This window comes from Siphateles boraxobius, unplaced genomic scaffold, assembly GCF_051911475.1.
Source record: "Siphateles boraxobius isolate OS27281-9 unplaced genomic scaffold, OSU_SipBor_1 86, whole genome shotgun sequence".
NCBI classification, from domain to species: domain Eukaryota; kingdom Metazoa; phylum Chordata; class Actinopteri; order Cypriniformes; family Leuciscidae; genus Siphateles; species Siphateles boraxobius.
Window position 1 is genome coordinate 5664359 of NW_027509215.1, and position 20192 is coordinate 5684550.

Genomic DNA, 20192 nt, shown 5'->3' on the forward strand with positions numbered 1-20192 from the left:
CCACATCCTATAGACCTTTCGGCACACCCATTGCTCTGATCTTCATATGGGTGCAGCCGCTCAACTGCTCTCGAATTGCTGTCACATACTTTTTTTACGTCCACAAATTCCTTATTCAAAAAATAGACACAAAAAACGTTTATATAAAAAACATAATACTGTCACATTATTTTTCAGATAAACTAAATTAGATCAAAACTGTTTCAACAGATGAAGTTGACATGTGAGTTTGTGCCATCTATAGTCAAAAGAAAAAATGTGGGTGTGGGGGACATCTTACACTTAAAAATGAGTTTATTAATATTATTTAGTGCATACATTTCTGTTTAATCAACATGTTGTCAAAGAACCCATTGAAGAACCAAGTAAACAATTACCAGTATAAGGATACTGTATGTTCAGCTATGCTGCACCTGCGGTCATACTGTGTATTCAGCATTTTTCCATGACATCCCTATGTTTAGTTTTGTCCTGATTAATTTCATCTTACAATATAGAGTTAAACCATAGTTAACCCATTTTTACAAATTTTCACTGATTGTTTAAAACTCTGTAACTCTAAATAAAAATATAATAAATGATGTGATTGTTTAACACTCTTATTCTAGGATAATTTTTTTGCCATAATCTCTAAAGAATGATAAAGTCTTCATAATCAGGGTCCTCAGGGTCATCGTCATTGTTATCTTCTGTCTCAATGTTATGTATTGTGAATAGTCTTGTGAGAGCGTCCCTGCAGAAGGTGACCGTCGCTTTCTCATCGCAGGCTGATGATGATCTGGATGTGTCTATCATGATTTCAGTGCGCCCATCCATCGTTTCACTGCACTTCATCCTTCAGAGATTGAACAACAAGCATTAAACATAAGTCATAATTAATGGTGCAGTTCTTTAATAAATGGATAAATAAGATTATAGGACAAACCCTGTGATGATAATCCTGCAATCTGAATCCATCTGAGAGCTCTGGAGGATCCTCACAACATCATCCAACAACAAGCCACCACTTTCAGTGCAGTCATATCTGAAACAATAACACATTTCAATAGAAATATTTCCATTTTAATGTTTAAGAGAAATTTTAAGTCTAAATAACAAAAAACTTTATTCAATGACAAACTGCAATTTCTTTTAAACAACCTCTTACCTGATCTCCTGAAGACTGGGACAGACTTCGGCTAAGAACAGAATCCTCTTCACCCAGTTCTGTGTTAGACTGCTGATCTTCAGTCCGACTCTCCGCAGACCAGGAACTGAGAGTAAGCTGGACATCAAATTACCCACAAGCTCTTCATGCTCTGAACAGCTGGATTATGAGCAAAATAATTAGAAATGTTAAGTTCACTGTTGGCAAATAATACATATAAATGGTGCATATTTGCTATGACCTATTCATTTTCACGTTTATAATGAAATGGCAGAATCCTTACCTTTCTTCTAAACCTTTAAGGTGGTTAAGGGTTTCAAAGAGTTCCTGTCCATCGAGTTTAGGAATCTCTGAACATGGTGATGTGAATGAAATGAATGATGGGGATATTTCACTCATGCTATCACGGGCCAACCGAATGTCAACTGTACAGCTAGAAAAGAGAAAAGTGCATATTTTTATGCTCATATTAGGAATCTGTGTTATTTCTTTACAGCCTGGATAGTTGAGATGGACTTACATAGAGTCTGTGATGTTTTTGGTGACGTTTAGACAGGAACACACATTTAGCACACTGTATCTCTTATCATTCTCCACCTGCAAACTGACAGGTGAGGAAAAAAACAGGTCTTTATTTTAACTATATTTATTTTAATGTATCATAATATCCAATCCACCTGCTTTAAGATAATCTTTCAGTATAAGACAATAAAACAACAACAACAACAATTGCATGATAATAATAATAATAATACATAAATCAAACCACAAACATCCAATCAATTCCCCATGGACAAAATCAAGTCACTCTACATTTTTTCTTATTCCAGAACCCGTTTCACACAGATACGTCACAACGGAGAAGAAAAGACTATCATAACTTTTAATTTTATTTCATGTGGAACAAATATAGTTATCTAACAAAATATTTAGTTTTCATTCTTTCTAGCAGAAGTATTGGCAGATCATCATACCAGACATTATGGAGGCTGGGACATGTGTGACACAGGGAGAGGATCTTTGGTGGCCAGTTCTCAGTCAGGCTGTTCGTCGTCAACTGCACGTTTTTCAGACCAGACACCGAGTGCAGGGACAACAGGAGAGCGTCCACACTCTCGTCAAACGTAGAGCTTCTGTTGTAGCATGGAAAGGGATTCATATTTAGTTAAAGAGAACCTATTATGCTCTATCTCTAGTGTGTAATGCTGCTGTTTCAGTATGAAAAAGTTCTGCAAAGTTCCAGTCAGTCCAAGGGAGTTATTCTCTAAATCTCTAAAGTTTCTGAACTCCATTGTAGTCTTGAGTTTTCTTCCGGAAACATATATGTCTGACAATATCATTCATTTAAATAATTTCCGCACAAGGCATACGCAAAAAAACGGGTTAGTTAGTTAGTAGTGTGTTGAAACTCGTGGTTATGGTAAGAGGCGGGAGATTTCCAAAACACACACTGGAAGCGTTTGACCAATCATAACACTCTGGTCCAGCCGACCAATCAGACCTTCATACAGACAGGAACTAAACAAAGCGTTACTGACAGACTGGGAAGAGAGGTGCTGCAATAAGGTAAAATATGTGAAAAATAATGTGTTTTGAACATTCAAACATGAAAACCAGTGGGAATTTCTTTAAGACTGCAAGGGAAGCTCGGCTTCCTCAATAATTTCAAAAAATTAATGGTCAAATATGTACTATTGTGTTAACATTTTATTGACTAAAAATGCGTTAGAACATGTTCATCTCGAAGACGAAATCAGTTCAGGATCAGCTGCTTGAAGCCCAGGGTCCATTGACTTCAATGGGGCTGCTTTGAACAGTTTTTTTCAGTCCTTCGAAACTAGACAGTCATTGGATAAATGCATAGATATATACACTAGATGTCGCCTTGGCTACGGCAGTTCATTGGAACGAATGCGTCAATAGAGCCGCCATCATGGAACAGGGGAGCCCGTCCTCTTTAATGCATGAGCGTCAATGTAGGAAAAGGTCTAATGGAAATAAAATCACCATAAATGGTCATGAATGCGATTTTCTAGTTTTTTTTTTTGGTTCGTTCCAACGGTCAGACATGTATTTATCATTGAATCCAGAGAAATTTGAAAAAAATTACAAAATTTCACATTCTTGTGAAATGTAATCCCTTGCTGTCTGGTTTTTAGATTTCGTTCGAACATCCATAGTCCGGCATCATCCATGAATTCGAAGTGCAGGCGGAGATAGCAGCGTTAACTAGCTACTTCCTATGACAAGACCCTTGTTCCAAGATGGCGGCGGTTTTGACGCATGCTTAGAACCCCAAGGCGACATCTAGTGTATATATCTATGGGATAAATGCTGCGATTATCGGGGCTAGACTCCGGGCTTCTACGTGATGATTGGAGGGTCTGTCCAAAGACTGCATCTCCTTTTGATAGACAGCGATTTTGTACTATAAAAAGTCGCTGACGCTGAAGGGTCCGTGTATCTTTTGGTCATTTGATTTCCTGTTTGGAATGGAATAACGAGAAATGAAAACCAGCTCGTTTTGTTGGATAGTTTAAAAAACGAAAAATTTGATTTTGGCCCGATTTTTCATTTTTCGTTTGTGGTTTACAAATCGGTTTACAAAACGCCCTTTCATCTGATTGGTCAAACCGCACCGTCTTCAGTACGAGCTTTTCTTTCTGTCAGGCAGAATAAGAGTCACGAGTGCGGCACTGGCAAATGCACTTTAATAAAATAATATCTGAAACCACCACTCACTGTTAACTACGCACAATATTTGAAGCAGAAATATGCTGCTGGTCACTTAACTCGCACTGCTGCGATTTGCAAGCGACCCCAGTAATGTGAGCCACAGTAGGCCTACATGACAGATTATTTTAGCATGATGTATTTCCCATTTATAAATACAGTGCAAATAGTTCCATCTCTTTGGATAAAAGGGAAGTGGAAATAAAAATCAATAATAGACTGAACTGTACCATGATAAAATATGTCCGTAACATTAGATGTCCGTAGATCCCTTACGGAACAAAACTATATGGGAATATACTGCAAAATATATACAAATGCAAAATAAATACATTTACATATATGGGAAACTAGTGCTTATATTTTTCAATGCACTGCAATATATGCTGTGACCATGTATGGCTATATATTAATGAATATAAAATATAAACCTACTTCTGTAGTAAGTAACTCATTCCGTGAATGTGTGTGTAAATATATCTGTGAACATACATTCAAATTTATATGGGAACATGTATGTGAAGAATATGTAGGCTACACAATAAAAGATAAAACTTTGTGAATATTACATGTAATGCTATTTTGTCTTCATTTATAAATATTTTATATTCATTAATATATTAAACAAAATAACGAATAAACGAGCTGGTTTTCATTTCTCGTTATTCCATTCCAAACAGGAAATCAAATGACCAAAAGATACACGGACCCTGAAGCTATTCGAGTTCAGTCCCATCGCGGATTTTGCAAGTGTAGTCAAAAGACAAACTGCTGCAACCTATTTCTTGGTATTTGGTTGGCGAATAAGTATAAATAAATTAAAAAATGTTATGATGTAGGCCGAAAATGAGCTTCCCCTCTTTGAAAGACCAGCAGCCGCCACTGATGAAAACATATTCTAGACAAAATCAAGACTTTGTAAAAGGGTATAGCCTCTTTAATGAATTAACATTGAGGTCATATTAAATTGAATGTTCTATTTCATAGTGAGCAATGACAATTTTATTTTTACCTTATAGAGAGCCCTTTGCATCGGTTATATGCTCGTATGAAGGTTTTCCAGTCACTGCTAGTTTCTCCTGAGTTTTCAGACAGGGTGATCTCTATCCGTGAGAGCAGTGACTGTGAGCTGGGATTGGAGTCATTGCTCTTTAAAATCAAGCTAAAAGGGAAATAGGAATACTAAATAAATAAAAACATACATAAAACGGTAAAATTAGCCTTAACACATATCACACTTATTTTTTATAACATTTGTATGTTGCTGTTTCAAAACAACACACTGAGTCAGATGCACACAAACTGTACAGTATATCACCATGAGATGTATTAAAACATTAATTTGGAAGATTTTTTTAATGTTTGCTCTTCTAGAAACAGTATGTTAGAAGGGCATTCTAACATATTATCAAATTTATGTTTGTTTAAGATTTATGTGAATCCTTGTTTTAAAATGGTTGAGATATTGGATTTAGTAGACTGTTTTATCCAAAGTGACTTACTTATTCAAGGTATACATTCTATCAATACATGCATTCCCTGGGTATCGAACCCATGACCATGACGTTGCTAGCACTATGCTCTACTGGTTGACAGGAATGCATAAAACAGGGCTTAACTCCTACTAGTCATTATTAGTTGCTCTAGTCTAAATACAGTAGCACCATTAAATATACAGTAATTAAATATTACTCAAAAAAGACCTTCCAAGTATAGTCATATCAAACCAAAAGAAACCAATGAACACTTATCAACTAGCTCTAATGGATATCCTTAATTCTGGTTTGTGGTCTACATTATGTTTAAGTAATACAGTGCTCTCTACCTGCATTTTCCAGACAAAGTTTTCCACATCCTGATATCTGAGAAAAGAATACGCTCCACGTTGTCCAGCTGATCAGAATCGCTTCAGGTAAAAGACACAGCCTGTGTTAGCTTTCTTTGCAGATTTAACTTTACAGTCTGATGTTTTGAGCAGAAGTAGTGATTGTATCAGTATTATATATACAATATTTTCTCACTTGATTTCATGGCTGCAGTCACTGAGAGGCGAGAACATGCTGTCTTCATCACTGTCACCTGACTTCTGTCTTGCAGACGGACACCTGGGAATATTTTCACTGTTAGATAGATGAACACTTTCCTCAAATACAACTGCGCTGAATAATCCAAAAATATATTGCATATCCTCACCACAAATAATACAAAAAGTCGAAACTGAAATCAAAACCTGACACTTTTCAATTAAATTCAGATTGATTGGATCAAGACTTGTGCTATACATTATATGTCATTGAATATCTCGTTTCACTCTGAAAAACTGTACATCAGATTACAGAAGTATAATGATTTCCAATTAGACTCTTGAATAAAAACTGTCATCCCACCATAAGTCATTCGATCTGTCTGAATCACTATCCTCTTCACTCTCACGCATCCTGTGGACACTGAAAAACAACCACAGAAATAACAACATTTAACGATATTTAATAAAAGCACAGTGAAATCTCAAACAGAAAGAAAACAGGATCAGTGACCAGCTGTCAAATTCATGTTTTGTTTACATGTTATTAATCTTCATTATGTCACAGTGTCCGGTTGGTGCTCCCTTGTTGTCCACTAGAGGTCTCTTCCCCTTACCGTCACCACCTCATCATGAACTGCATTTCCCATAATCCTTTGTCTGAACTCATCACTGATCATTGCCCACAGCTGTTCCCACTCACGTTGTTTGTACCTGTCTATTTATACCCTGTCTGTTTCTGTGATTGTCGTGGATCTAACCTTTTTGTGTACATGTCGTGACACATTATTTGTTATTATATAAGTCTTAACAGATCTAGTAGAAATGGCTAGAAATATCATGAAACCTTGATTCATATATTCTCATATATATCCATAATCAAATGTTTACAAATTACAGACCCGTTAAGCATGTTTGTTAATGACCAATAATAGAAAGCTATTATATTGTTGCAGTGTATTGTGCATTGTTATTGTTAACTAAAACTTAGCCTATTAAAAAATATATATGTTATTTGAAATAAAGCTGAAGCAAGATATTAGATTAAATATTAGATGAAACTTAATTTTTTTGCCTTAAATAAATAACTTGTTTAAATTAAATTAAGTTCAAGTACTAAAATAAATTCAAGCCTAATATATATTTTTAATGATAAAAATGATAAAGCACAAAACAAAATTTCTAAAACTTAAACTAAAAATGAAAACTGAAAAAATAAAGACAACAGCTTGTATGATAAATGTATAAATGCTATTATAGTATATAAAATGGTACTACAATAGCACTGGTATTGCGTTTTGCACTAATAATGTTATTGCTTTATAGCATCACTAGGGCGCTAGGTGACGAGTAATAGGATGGACTGCAGTATGTTACTGTGAGTTAGTAATTTCGGTTTTCAGTCTCTCTCTATTTTCAGTTAAGTAACTATGTGCTCTTTTATAAAGCATCAGTTGGTGGCACGTGTCTTCATGGATGCTTGTTCTTTAGAATACAGGAATTACTAATGCCTCACCTGGAGAATTCATTCCTGTAGTCCTTCTTGAAGTTCACTTTACTTGTCTCAGGCTGCCCGACTGCACAAAAACTGAGCCAAAAAGTACATTATTAAAGCAATTACATAATTATTAGTAATTAAATTAGCTTTTCTCATCATGAAATGCGGTGTTCAACATGCATATGTCACCATCACCAATTAACTGCTTTCTCTAAGAGTCTGCAAGCAACCATCAGTGTGTAATGGTATGAAAAGAAGTGAACTGAATTCTCACGTTAAATTACTCAGACTGGGGTTCATCTGAATGAGATCCAGGACTCTGGACGCTCCATCCACAGTCATGAATCTGAAGAAAAGATCAAGCTTCTTCAGACCAGAGGCCGAGTGCAGGGCAGAGAGTAGATCACACACAGTCTCATCATACTCTGAAGAACTGTTAAAAACAGAAATACAGATTTGAAGCATTGTGAACTAAAGCACTACTTATTTTTCTGTAATTCTCCCTATTTCACACATACAAACACTCCTACTCTCTCTCTCTCTCTCTCTCTCTCTCTCTCTGGGGTTGAAATAGTTACCACTCAGTCAAGTCTTTCAGCTGGTTGTAGGCCTGAAAGAATCTCCTCCAGTCCACATTTGCATTCTCAGAGTCATCTGTCACTGCGATGGTGATGCAGGGAACCACTTTGTGCTCTGGAGGTTTAAAGAGGTCGATATCACAACCGTCATCTTCTATATAATTCAGATGGTTACAGCCGACTGAGAGCCTGCAAAACAACAGAGGACAAACATAGCATAATGCTACTTTCAAGCACAAAAATGTATTGAAGCAATTATATTCTCTCAGAATATCCAGACCTGTTGGAAAGTTGGTGATATTTTTATTAACCGTTTCAGAATACCAGATGCAGCATCACAACATTATGAAGCAATTTTAGAGAGCACTGCAAGAAGCTCAGGGAAAATATAGAGAACTGCTAAATGTCAATTATAAATCTAAGCTAATGTTAGAAAGTATAGCTGGGGTTAAAGTTTAAAACGGGTGTGTTACCTCACTCCATCTTCTCTCATCACACCCAGACTCTCCACATCACTAACAATAGACATACTGGTATTCAATCTGCCAAAAGAGAATTTATCGTGTTTAGATGTAATTACAGAAAGAAGACACAACCATTTTTCTTACAGATGTACTGTGTAAGTACCATGGTATCAGATGAAAAGACCATGATACTTAGATGTCATAGTATTTAATGTCTACAATGTTTTTCACACAATGGCACTTCTTTATAAGTTTTCAAGTGGAAAAACGCAACAGGTTATTCTTACTGCAAGTGAAGTAAGCTGGAACAAGACAGGAAGAGTGTGAACAGACCAGCCGCCCAGCTCTCAATCAGGTTGTTTAGCCAAACTTTAACCTCCTTCAGACCAGGAACAGAGTGAAGAAACCGCAGCAGAGAATCTGTATGCTCATCCAACTCTGGGCATCTTAAAAAAGGAAGATGATGCATTAGCTTGTTAAATGTACTGGGTGAATTTCAGCCAATGAATTTATCAAGACAACTATAGATGTCTTGTTCAGAAAGTTGTGAATGAACAAATTGAATGAACAAATTAAAATGGACAAAAAATATAAAATATTTGAAGACGGTATAGTTGAGAGAACCTAAAAATCAGAATCACGTTGCGTTACATTTTAAAGTTCTCCCAACAATTCCTTTTTTACAAACTCACTGTTCTGTCAATTGAATGAGATTGTAAAGCCTTTTGAAAAGAACCTCCCAAATGACACTAGACCCTTTGAGAGGAGGGAAACTCAGCGTTAGCTTCACCAGTGCCGGTTTGTCCAGACAATGTGAATGTGCCGGCTCTCCACTGCTACCATATCTGGAAAGAAACATTCATTTTCATACAGTAAATGTGTGTAAGACTTAAAATGGTTATGAGCTTTGCCCTAAATTTAAAAGAAACGTCAAAAAATTCTTAAAGTGTGAAAGTTAAAAGAATGCAGGATATTTCATGCTTGAATTCTTACGCCATATCATGAGCCCATCTGTCCATTGCAAGAGTCAATGATGGATTTTTCCATTCACTTTCATGCATCTTGTACCTAAAAAATATTTTACTGACAGTTATTTAGTAAAACCACAGGCTTGATGGACCAAGAAAAATGAAGAGAAAGGATGACTTACGGTTCAAATGGCTTTCTAAAGACCGAAAATGTTGAACAGACCCTCTCGTCATCACTAATCATGAGGTTGCTCACATGAAACCTAATAGATCATAAATGTGATTGAAATATATATCAGCTGTAAATTTATTGAGAGATTAAATATGTAAACATTATTTGCTCCTACTTTATGTGAGAAATTTTAGGATTGACGAGAAGGTAGCACAGAATTCTGGAGGTCCAAATATCTGTCAGGTACTCTGCTCGTAAGTCCAGCTCAGTTAAACCAGGAACACAACTTATGAAAGACAGCAGTGCATCCACATTCACACCAAACTCGAGGTTTTTCCTTGGAACAAACACACAAATACCAATGTTATGCATGTAAAAACACAAAAAGGATAAAAAGGTAAAATGAGAATATCTACAGCTCTGAGAAGCATCTGAGGTTATGGGATGACTTGAGGAATTCAGTCATGGGTATTGCAGAGAAAGGACAGAGCGCGAAGGATATTTTTGAAAACCCCTGATAATAACAAAGACCAAGCTTTTCTGAGGTTTCACCCTGATGCCCTTCTGAATGCCCAACAGTAAACCTGAAATTAGGAAAAAGAATTATTCAATTATTCATAATTTGTTGCTATTAAAAAATCAAGTCGCATAATGTTACATTCTTATCTGAATAAATGTAAGACATTTTAACTGAGAATGATGTTGGTTGGAAAATGAATATGAATTTAATTACCAGACAGAATTATTTTTGTTTTCCATGGTGAACTCTGAGCAAAGACTCTTATGTATGGTTTCTGCTTGACTGGCAATGCATACGCTGTGAAAATCAAATGAAATGAGCATTAATCTACACAATACCTGGTTTCAAATGTAAAAAGATTGGATGTCTTGCATTTCTTGGGCAGCTGACACATCTCTACACTTCATCTTAAAACTTTTAAAGTATTCTTCTATTCTTTTACAATTATTATGCATATTGTTTTAATCACATCACATTAATTGAGGCAGGTTGTAATATTTGTACTGTAAAAATGGGCCCTTTTCTGCAAAAAGCTGAAATATATGTACATATCTCTATATTTATTTACATTATGGAAATGTATGCATATGTTCCCTATATTTATGCTCAAATTTTCCTATAATTGCGTACATTTAAACCTGAAACTTTGACGTTCATGTCCATGATATTTGTCAGCTGCCTGTTTGTTACCATGTTCATCATTGTGTTTGGTTTACCTGAACCTTCTATCCATCATTTCTTTTACAAGGAAGTTCATGGTCAAATCAACATTTGTGTCGCTGATGCTCTTCAACACCAGTCGAATGTTACCCACTGATTTTTGCCCACTGAGTGTTTTCAGGATCGTCTGCACACTTTCATCTGATAGAGCTCCATCCTCCATGCTGCAATGCATTTATAACACTGCTTTACAAAATGTTCATTTTAATTATGATGTAGCATAAAAATGAAGAAAGGTTGTCTGAATTGCTTATTTCCCCTATCATTTAGAATTGCAAAACATGGATTTGTGGTGCATAAATATAAAGTATTTCCTAAACAGGAGCATCAGAAGTGTCTTTCACAACATTGCAGAAGAGAATGAGAATTTTTTGATTTCTGATTTCTGAACATGTATGTGTACATATATTAGTTAATCAGATCATGGTGAAATCATGTTCACCATGGTGGAACTAAGTAGAACATGTTCCTGGATCAACATCCTTGTTGATCCTGGAACAATAGAGCTTTCACACAATAACCGGAAATACGTAATCGTTGCAGAAGCGGAGTTCCTGTCAGATGTCAACACATCAGAAAAACATACCCGGGCAAGAGAAAATGGTCTACACAACTTCGAAAAAAAAATAAACTTGTCATTGTCCAGTTGTTGATGACTTTGTAAAATGGTGTGGTGATGCTTGTCTGGAGCTGAATGTATCCAAGACCAAAGATATGTCTATTGATGTCAGAACTGAAGCTCATTCTTCCCAGTATGCATTCATTAAGGGTGAGAAGGTGGAGTGTATGGAAAGTTATAAATATTTAGGGACTATTATTGACATTAAACTGCATTTTGATGTGAATACGAAAAAGAAGTCTGTCAGTTGTATTCAACCGTTATGTCCTTAATCATGCTCTTAGTGTCACGATTCACGTCTGTGTTCCCCTGTCTTGTCTCATGTTAGCAGTTCCCCGTTATGTTGATTAGTCTCCCCAGGTGTTTCTTAGCCACGCCCCCTTGTTATCTTGTTTAGCTTGTTTGCCTGTGTATTTAAATCTCTGTGCTTCAGTTGTTGTTTTGTCAGTCGTTGTTTGCTGTTGCTTGTAGCTGTCTCCATGTTCCTGTTTTGAGTTCCGTGTTCCTTTGTTTTGCCCTGGATGACCTGTTTGTTTCATTAAATATAGTGCTTGCATTTGGATTCTCTCTCCGCTTCATTCCTGCCTCATCGTAACACTTAAGAAGTGACCTTTTTTTTTGCACTCAAAGTTCTCTATTCTGCTCTCGCTATAGACTACCAAAGAGGAAGAACAACTGATACAAATATGCATTTGTCCCTTGTGCAATCAGATTGTTAAATACTCTGAATGGTAAATATTTGTATTCTAAATTTATATGTAGCCTACTGTGTGTTCTTATTTCTTTTTTATATATATTGTGGTGTGTGTTTTATGTGTATGTCTATTATGCTGCATACAAATTGCCCGCAAGAGATCTTAATAAAGTTGAACTTGAACAGGTGCGTTAACGAATAGTGGCAATGAAACGAGAGATATGGCTGCTTTTGGGAATAACAAGAACAACCCGGTACGCTACCATAACTCTTGCTTGTTGCTTGTGCCATTTGTTTAACTGTTGCCATCATAGAGAGTAAAAGAGATGGACACAGCGACCCCCTTGATTTCAATGGAGAAAAGTGAAGCGCACTAGAAGCACTCACTTTCTGATGGCTGAGCGACTGCGTAGGCTCAAACTGAGCTTGACGACGTAGATGTGACATGAGCAACCAGTCTGACATTTGTAAATCTTCTAGTAGCTGTGCAAAGACAAATCTGAATCACCAAATTCCTCAAAAATGTTGTTGAAATATTTTGTCCCGTCGCTTTTATGGAGTCTCTATCTATGGGCTTCTCCCTTGACTTTATACCTCCATGTCCCCCCGATTGCCTCATAGACAGTAAAAGATTGCCTGCGAGCTTCTCCTCCTGTCTATACGGTAATTTCTCTACGGTGCGACAGAGTCGCGTGGTTATTATTCAATCGTTAGCCTATTTTTACAAAAACGGCTTCTACGGGGCCATAGCATAAGATACAAAGTAATGGAGCCTTTTTTACATTGTCGTGCTTCTTTAGAAATAAATAATGGACAAATTAATTCTTTGGACGCCTCAGATGTAAAGTTATTCGCTGTCAAAGTGACGCCAAAATGAATGGGAGTCAATGGGATGCTTACAGCAGGTGATGGTCTGCTACAATGACGGCCCCCGGGAGGCTTCAGTTTCCGGCTGATGGATTACCCCCTTGGTTGCCATGACCGATGAGAAAGAAGATTACCGCTACTATTGCGTATGTCCGGTCACAAATACGGAAGTTGTGTGAAAGGTCTATAGTCCATTAACCAATAAGAGCTGAGGGATAGGTTTACAGTTAATGTCAAGTTTAGGCTTATGACAGGGGTTAGGGGCTTCTACACCATTCTTATTCACCTATCATTTCCCTTTAATTTTAGAGATAAGTTAAGGGTAGGGTTGGTTTAGGGGTTTGGACAGGAATGTTGTACAACAAAGGATGTTGATCCAGGAGCATGTCTTACTTGGCAAAATAACGGCAACCGTTTGACCATAACTAGCAGGTCACTGTGATTAGTAATTTTGTTGATACTGGAACAACATTCATGTACAAAAAACTGACCCTATCCCTACCCATAACTTATTCCTGAAATCATAGGGGAATTATAGGTGAATTACATAGATGTTACCCTGGTTGTAAGCCTAACTTGACATAAATTGTAAATGTGATTGGATGATTGGAATGTTGTTCCATGATGAACAAAGATGTTGATCCAGGAACAAGCTGAACTTGGTGAAATCACATTCACCACAACTTGCAAGTCCTTTAGGTAGAACCTGATTTTACCAAGTACAACATGTCCTGGATCAACATCTTTGTTCATCCTGGAACAACATTCCAATCAACCAATCAGAGCTGGAGGACGTGTTTATCTTGGCAAAATCAGGACATGCAGCCATTCAGTGCCTTGAGGCAGTAGTGGCATTGTTACATTTACAGGTATAAAAAGAGTAGCACATACTTCAAATAGTCCACGTTCTTTCTCCTCCCCAGGGCTGATGTCAGGAGGTTAACATCGGTGTCAGATAAGGAATCAAAATCCAGCCTTCAAAAACAAAAACCAGAAACCTATAATTCTTCATGACATAAACCAAACCCTTCATAAGATAATAAGAACTATAATACATTGTATATATCATCAGGGTTTTTTAGAACATGATGAGATGGTAATAACATTTTTGGACACTACTGTGACGGTATTCTTTGGAAACCATGGAATACAAATTCTTTTTGAAAGATCATATAATTTAAGAACATAAATTACCATAAAGATGTACACATGCAGAGTGCAGGATGAAGCATCTTTAGATCTTTTGCATTGCACTTGATATTCATACTGATAATGCGTGAAGAATACTTGAGGCAGTACATCACAACCTGACAGTCGATCCCCTTCAAAGACCAGTGTATGTCAATACCTATGCGTTCCCACAGTGTCATCACGTTCTTCAGTATGTCCCTATCATGAAGCTCATACAAGCAATGAAGAATGAAATCACTCATGAACAATGTGGCCATGGATTTCTTCTCTATAACTCTGCTGATCCATTTTTCCAACTGGGAGCGAATAACGGTAGATGTTGACCGTGGATTTCCCCCCAGGATTAAACGGCTAACTTTCTTGTTTGAGAGACCAAAAAGGAACCGGATTACAGGAAAGAGATGCTCATTGCGCCTCCCATTGCCTGCTGATTCCAATAGCTCCTTGATTTTTATTTTTGCATCCGCCTCGTCTGTTATCACATAGAACAGAGCGGTGAAGAACTCCTGAAAGCTGAGGTGCATGAAACCAAACATCTCCTTCAGATTAGTTCTCTCTTGCTGGCGGAATGTGCATAGGAAGGGAATGTTTGGTAATTCAGAGATTGCTTTAGGAAGATCGTTTCTGGAAAACAGGACTTGGCGTTTTGACATTCCACTCTCGGCTAGCTGACCCAGGTTCTTAAGGAGGTCGAGCACTTCACGCTGACTCGAACTACTGTGATGCTTCAAGAGAGTGAACACAAAATCAACAAATATGGACGTGGTGGTCGTCAACTCGCTAGTTACAACACCATCTTTTCCTTTTCTTTTGAAAATTGTGCAGACAATCCAGCAGATGACCGGGATGAAGCAAGCGGTGTAGAGCAGCTCTTGTCTCTTCACCTGCTCATACACTTGACTTGAAAACTCTTCGCTCTCAAAGAACCTCTGGAAGTATTCACTCACTCCTTTCTCCGAAAATCCCATGATTTCCATGAAGCATTGAGGCTTTCTCAGAATGTTCTCCAGTTTGTCAACAGCGTTCGATCTTGTAGTAACCAGCAGGAAGGACTCTCTCATCATACGTCCTTTCAGAAGAGAGCAAACAATGGCCAATGGGTGGGATTTGATGACTGGTTTTGGTGGCAATGCCTCTTTGGATGCTGACAGCATGAGTTCATCAAAACCATCAATGATGAACAAGATCCTCTGTGGTATGTCTTTTAAGATCTGACCAATTTCATTAGGCGTTAAACTGCAGTTAAGGAGATCCACCAAGCTCATCTCTCCTGAGAGACCGCTGAGCTCTTTACATCTTAGATGAAACACTACATCGAAGAGTCTAGCGTAGAGATCTCCAGAGGCCCAGTCCAGAACGATCTTTTGCGCGGTGATTGATTTCCCACTTCCAGAATCACCTTGGAGAATCACAGCTCTTGGAGTCACTTTTTTGGGGTCATTCTCTGGACCAAACAGCTTATCAAGGCTGATGTTTTGGTTTCTCTGGTTACTTTCTCTTGTGTTGAAGAATCGTTCCCCTCTAGAGCGCATCTCATTCTCTCGCTCTTTCTTTTCTCTGTGTTTTTGAACTATCAGCGGATCAATGTAGCGGTCATTAAGCAGCACCTGTTCACCGGCACGGGAAGTGTATTCTGTAATGTAGGCATATTCGGACAGTAGGGACTCCTTGTATTCTGTGATCAAGGAGCTTGTATCTGCAAAAAAAGATGGTTTATTTTAGATATTAGATTTCGCTGACAAAATATATACTCATAACTAATTGTACAAGTACTGATAATTCTCACTATATGGTAAAGAAATTGGGTATTTTACCCACTTAAAGAAGTAGTTCACCCAAAAATGTTAATTCTCTAATCATTATTCATACTCATATTGTTCCAAACCAGTATGCTTTTCTTCTGTGAAACAAAAAAAGAAGATATTTTGAGAAAATAGCAACCTGTTTGGTTACCACCAATATACTTCAAAATATATTTCTCTGTGTTCTGCAGACAAAGTCATACAGGTTTGGAATGGCATAAGGGAGAGTAAACTATGACTATAGGTAAGCTGTCCCTATAACTGTTTATAAGGTCTTACATATGTAAACATGGTAAAAAAAAAATTTTTAAATGGCAATATACATAACTTTACCCAGTGGTGTAAATTACCTGTGATTTCAGCTGCAGGCTCTACAGCTGGAATAATAAATCTTTGATTATTACAAATATTACAAAAAGTATATTATTTAATTCTTTGGACTTCACTGTGCATTTGTATAATTATTGACATGATATGTTCAGCTATGGCATTTCCACCAACAGAGAAGCACTTCCACTCACCTGGAAAGTAATTAGAAATATTAATATTTCCTGTGACAGTTGAGTTTAATATGAGAGGTGCTGAAACAGTGCTTCCATTTTGGGCAGAGATGTTGATTTTAGAGACTCCATGAGGCTCCACGTTTTCCTCGTTGTCTTCCGATAGGAAGGAAAGACAAATTATTAATTCTATTTTTTAACCATATAGATTACATGCAAATGCAAATATTTATGAAGGGTCTATAACAGAAAAAATACTTTATTCAAATCAGCCCTGATCTGATTGGTGTGTTTCATGGGGCTGTACATTACCATAATTAGACATGTCCATCTGCTGTTTTCAGTATGTGCACTCCTCTAATCTGAAATGACCAGCTCAACCTGAGCAAAAAAGGCAAATATTATGTAGGGGTGAAGTCTGGTTAATTGTAAGACATTTTGCCACTGAGATAACTGGGAAAAATGTCCCATTTAACCTGAATTCATCCTAATAAGTGACAATTATGAGGAAATATAATTATTATGTTTTGTGTTTTCACGTAATTAGCAGTATAGATAGCCTACCAGTAGCTTAGTTACTACTAGTGTTTAAGTATGTCAGATACTTAACCAATCACAATCATTTTTTCATTACTTACCTCCTTCCAAAATGTATAATTAGAATAAAATTCAATTTTTATGGCAGTAAAACCACGCTAACCTGATTTAACCAGTAGCAAGCACTAATGACTGAAAGAGTCTGAAAGCTTCTTAAATACGATTACAATTTTATTAGGATATTACATTATAGTTTACATTTGAACAACTAGTTGCCCATGGTTAAATTAAGGACTAGGCCACATCTTTTGTGACAACAAGAACGGGTTGGAGTAGTACAGTATATGGGCCATTCTACAGAATTGGTTCAAAGTCAGAGTTGGAAACGTCTTGACAAAATGTGTCTTTTTCCACAAATTTTATATGTATGCAAATTGTATAATATCCAATTTCTATGTGCAGTTAATTATCATATTGTATTTTCAGAAAGTTTTGGAATATTTTTCCTCTCCCCAAATTTGTTACTACACTATAATTTAATAAGAAGGCTTATATTGATCTATTCATATTAAATTATAGTGTAGTAACAAATTTGGGGAGAGGAAAAATATTCCAAAACTTTTAATATCTTTAGCTATTTTTAAAAAGAGTTTTCACAGGTAAATCGATAACAATTACAATTTTAACAATATTTCAAGTATAATTCATAAGATTTGTTGTATTTTTAATCCAATCTTTCTTTGTAAAAGGCATTAAGTTAATCATACCGATTTCAAAGTTAAGGATTCATTAGTTTGAATCTACATTGAACCAAACACTATAATACCATCTTAGTATATAATTCAATATACTTTATTTTAGACCAAACAGGCATGTTTCGGTCGTGACGGCACATTTTTGGTAGTGACAATAATGCTTTGATAGCGACCACATCACATTACAAAATTTTAGCTCACATATTAAAACACTACTAAAATACTACTAAAACATACCAAGATACTAATGATTTGCATAACTGTACTAAAATTTGGTTTATTTCCCCCAAATAAATGATTATGTGTTCCCTTTAGTCGATGACATGTTTCGGTCATGACTGTTTCGGTAGAGACAATTTTAGATACTTTTGAGCCTAACTCAATCAGCACATGGTTAACTAGCACAGTTCTGAACAGTTGCACACACACAAAAAACGAAATTTTATGGAAGAACACTAAAAAAAACCATGATGTCACTATGGAAACTTTACCACATGTTTTGGTAGTGACAATTACTTTTGATTACAATTACAAGATACTTTTGAGCCTAGTTCAAAGATGATAACCAGCACATGGTTAGCACAGATCTGAACAGTACACACATACAAATTAACACTCACTAAATTTGGTGGAATAACACCCAAAAAAGTTTGCCTAATTGCAGAAAAAAAGGTGTTTGGTAGGGACGTTCCTTAAAGTTACACACAGATTTTCTGATTTCAGACAACACATTTCCCTCAAAATGATGGTACCTATCTGCAATGAAAGAGAGGCTATGAGAGAGAGGGACACGGGAATATTTCCAGTTCAAAAATGTAGGGTTGTTGTGGTTAAAATCAGTCTCAGCCAATGGACTAAAACACACATTGTTTCGGTAGTGAAATTAAAATGCGTGTCACATTTCAAAATTAAATATAAAGAAGTTTTTTTTTAACTTAATTTTTAAAATAAAAAATATATTTTTAAAAACAACAATGGAAAAAAAACATTTCAATATAATTTTCACAAGTTGAAATTTAGGGGTTAGGGGACAGCCACCTCCCAATTGAAAGTAGCTAGGCTACCCAATAAATAATGATTTTATATTATATATTTATTTATATATATAATATCAAGCTTACTGATATTTTAAATATTATTGTGGGATTCAACAGATAGAAGGATATGTAAACATCTAAGATTTGAATACTTTTAAATGTGTTTTTTGGTTGTGGGACAGTTTGCACCATTTCTGTAGATAGCCCATTAAGGACATGCGTTCTTAATAGTATGTTTTTAAGTCATATTTCCGACAACAACAATCATTTCTTAAATCGAATGAACTGAAGAGAAAGAGAAGTAGGCTACATTAGCTAATAAGAGTTTTGGATTCATGTACCGGTGTCCTGACATTTCATCCTACCCGTCAGATTGTCCTAACATGTTTTACTTACGCTGAACAACACGCCCATCATTTTCTAGTACTTGCGTGAGGACTTTAAACAGTAGGCCTACACTGCGTCGTCATCCTTTTGCTTTCATATATTCATCACTCAATTCGCAACTTTCCAGTTTAGTTTCACTTTTTATACATGTTGTGCAAATGTATATTATTAGGCTAAATGTTGTTTTAAATAATTGATTTATGGTAAAACCGAATCTCAAGTAGGCTGTCACTTAAATCTGACGAAGAAATCTAATTACAATCGTTACATTTATAGCGTTTTTTACAATAAAGATCGTTTCAAAGCAACAGTGATAACAGGAAAATAATAAGGCAACAAAGTTTATTTTGGCAGTACAGCAGAGGAGAAAATAGTTCATTGTCCAGCTCAAGTAATCCGGTGTTGATTCAATTCCGTTGTAAAAAAAACATTAGTTATTATAATTTAGTTAATCTTATCAACTCTGGAGAAAACAGATGTCATCGTCCAGTTCAGTTCTCATGGTGTCAGATCAATACTATTGTTATTATTAGGCTATGTGTAGAACATTTTCTAAACTAAATACTGTGTGATTCGCTGGTCTTATTATTACTTTTTAAAATTATTATTAAAGTCAAGAATATGATAAATGCCATATTTACCTGGAGCTTGTACATCGCAGTGTATCCTGCGAGCTTGAGCAGATAGTGATACCTGAGAGGAAAATACCTTCACTTTTAATCTGACAGTGACAAAGAGTAAGTGAGCAACGTCAATTTAACAGTGTCTGAATCACTTTGAAACCACCCTGTACACAACTCTTTCTTAATAGAAATCAGGTATACGTTATTTAAGGTTTTTATTAATAGGCTATCTTTTTCATCAGAAATGTGTCACTTTGGTTTTCAGTGGCATTGCATAGGTTGTAATTTTTACATTAAAGGTGCCGATTTAATTTATCTTTGTTTCATTTTTTTTTACATGTTTTAACAAGGGGTTGT

The 20192-nt window shown here is 36.2% G+C and overlaps 1 protein-coding gene across 1 annotated transcript; it reads right to left on the minus strand.

Moving 5' to 3' along the window:
* Window positions 1–276: 276 nt before the first annotated feature.
* On the minus strand, window positions 277–19903 carry LOC143731400 (uncharacterized). Its single transcript, XM_077222302.1, has 28 exons — window positions 19854–19903; window positions 16809–16877; window positions 16518–16652; window positions 16347–16373; window positions 14198–15890; window positions 13895–13978; window positions 10820–10987; window positions 10317–10400; window positions 10000–10167; window positions 9759–9920; window positions 9594–9674; window positions 9437–9511; window positions 9136–9288; window positions 8731–8889; window positions 8453–8521; window positions 7980–8168; window positions 7676–7834; window positions 7420–7491; window positions 6268–6327; window positions 5902–5985; window positions 5706–5786; window positions 4893–5042; window positions 2122–2280; window positions 1668–1751; window positions 1431–1580; window positions 1148–1306; window positions 926–1024; window positions 277–835 (listed from the first exon to the last, which is right to left on the minus strand). Exons 2-28 carry the CDS (start codon window positions 16825–16827, stop codon window positions 631–633), a joined length of 4728 nt encoding a protein of 1575 aa, XP_077078417.1. The 5' UTR covers window positions 16828–16877; window positions 19854–19903; the 3' UTR covers window positions 277–630.
* Between the last annotated feature and the right edge of the window lie 289 nt (window positions 19904–20192).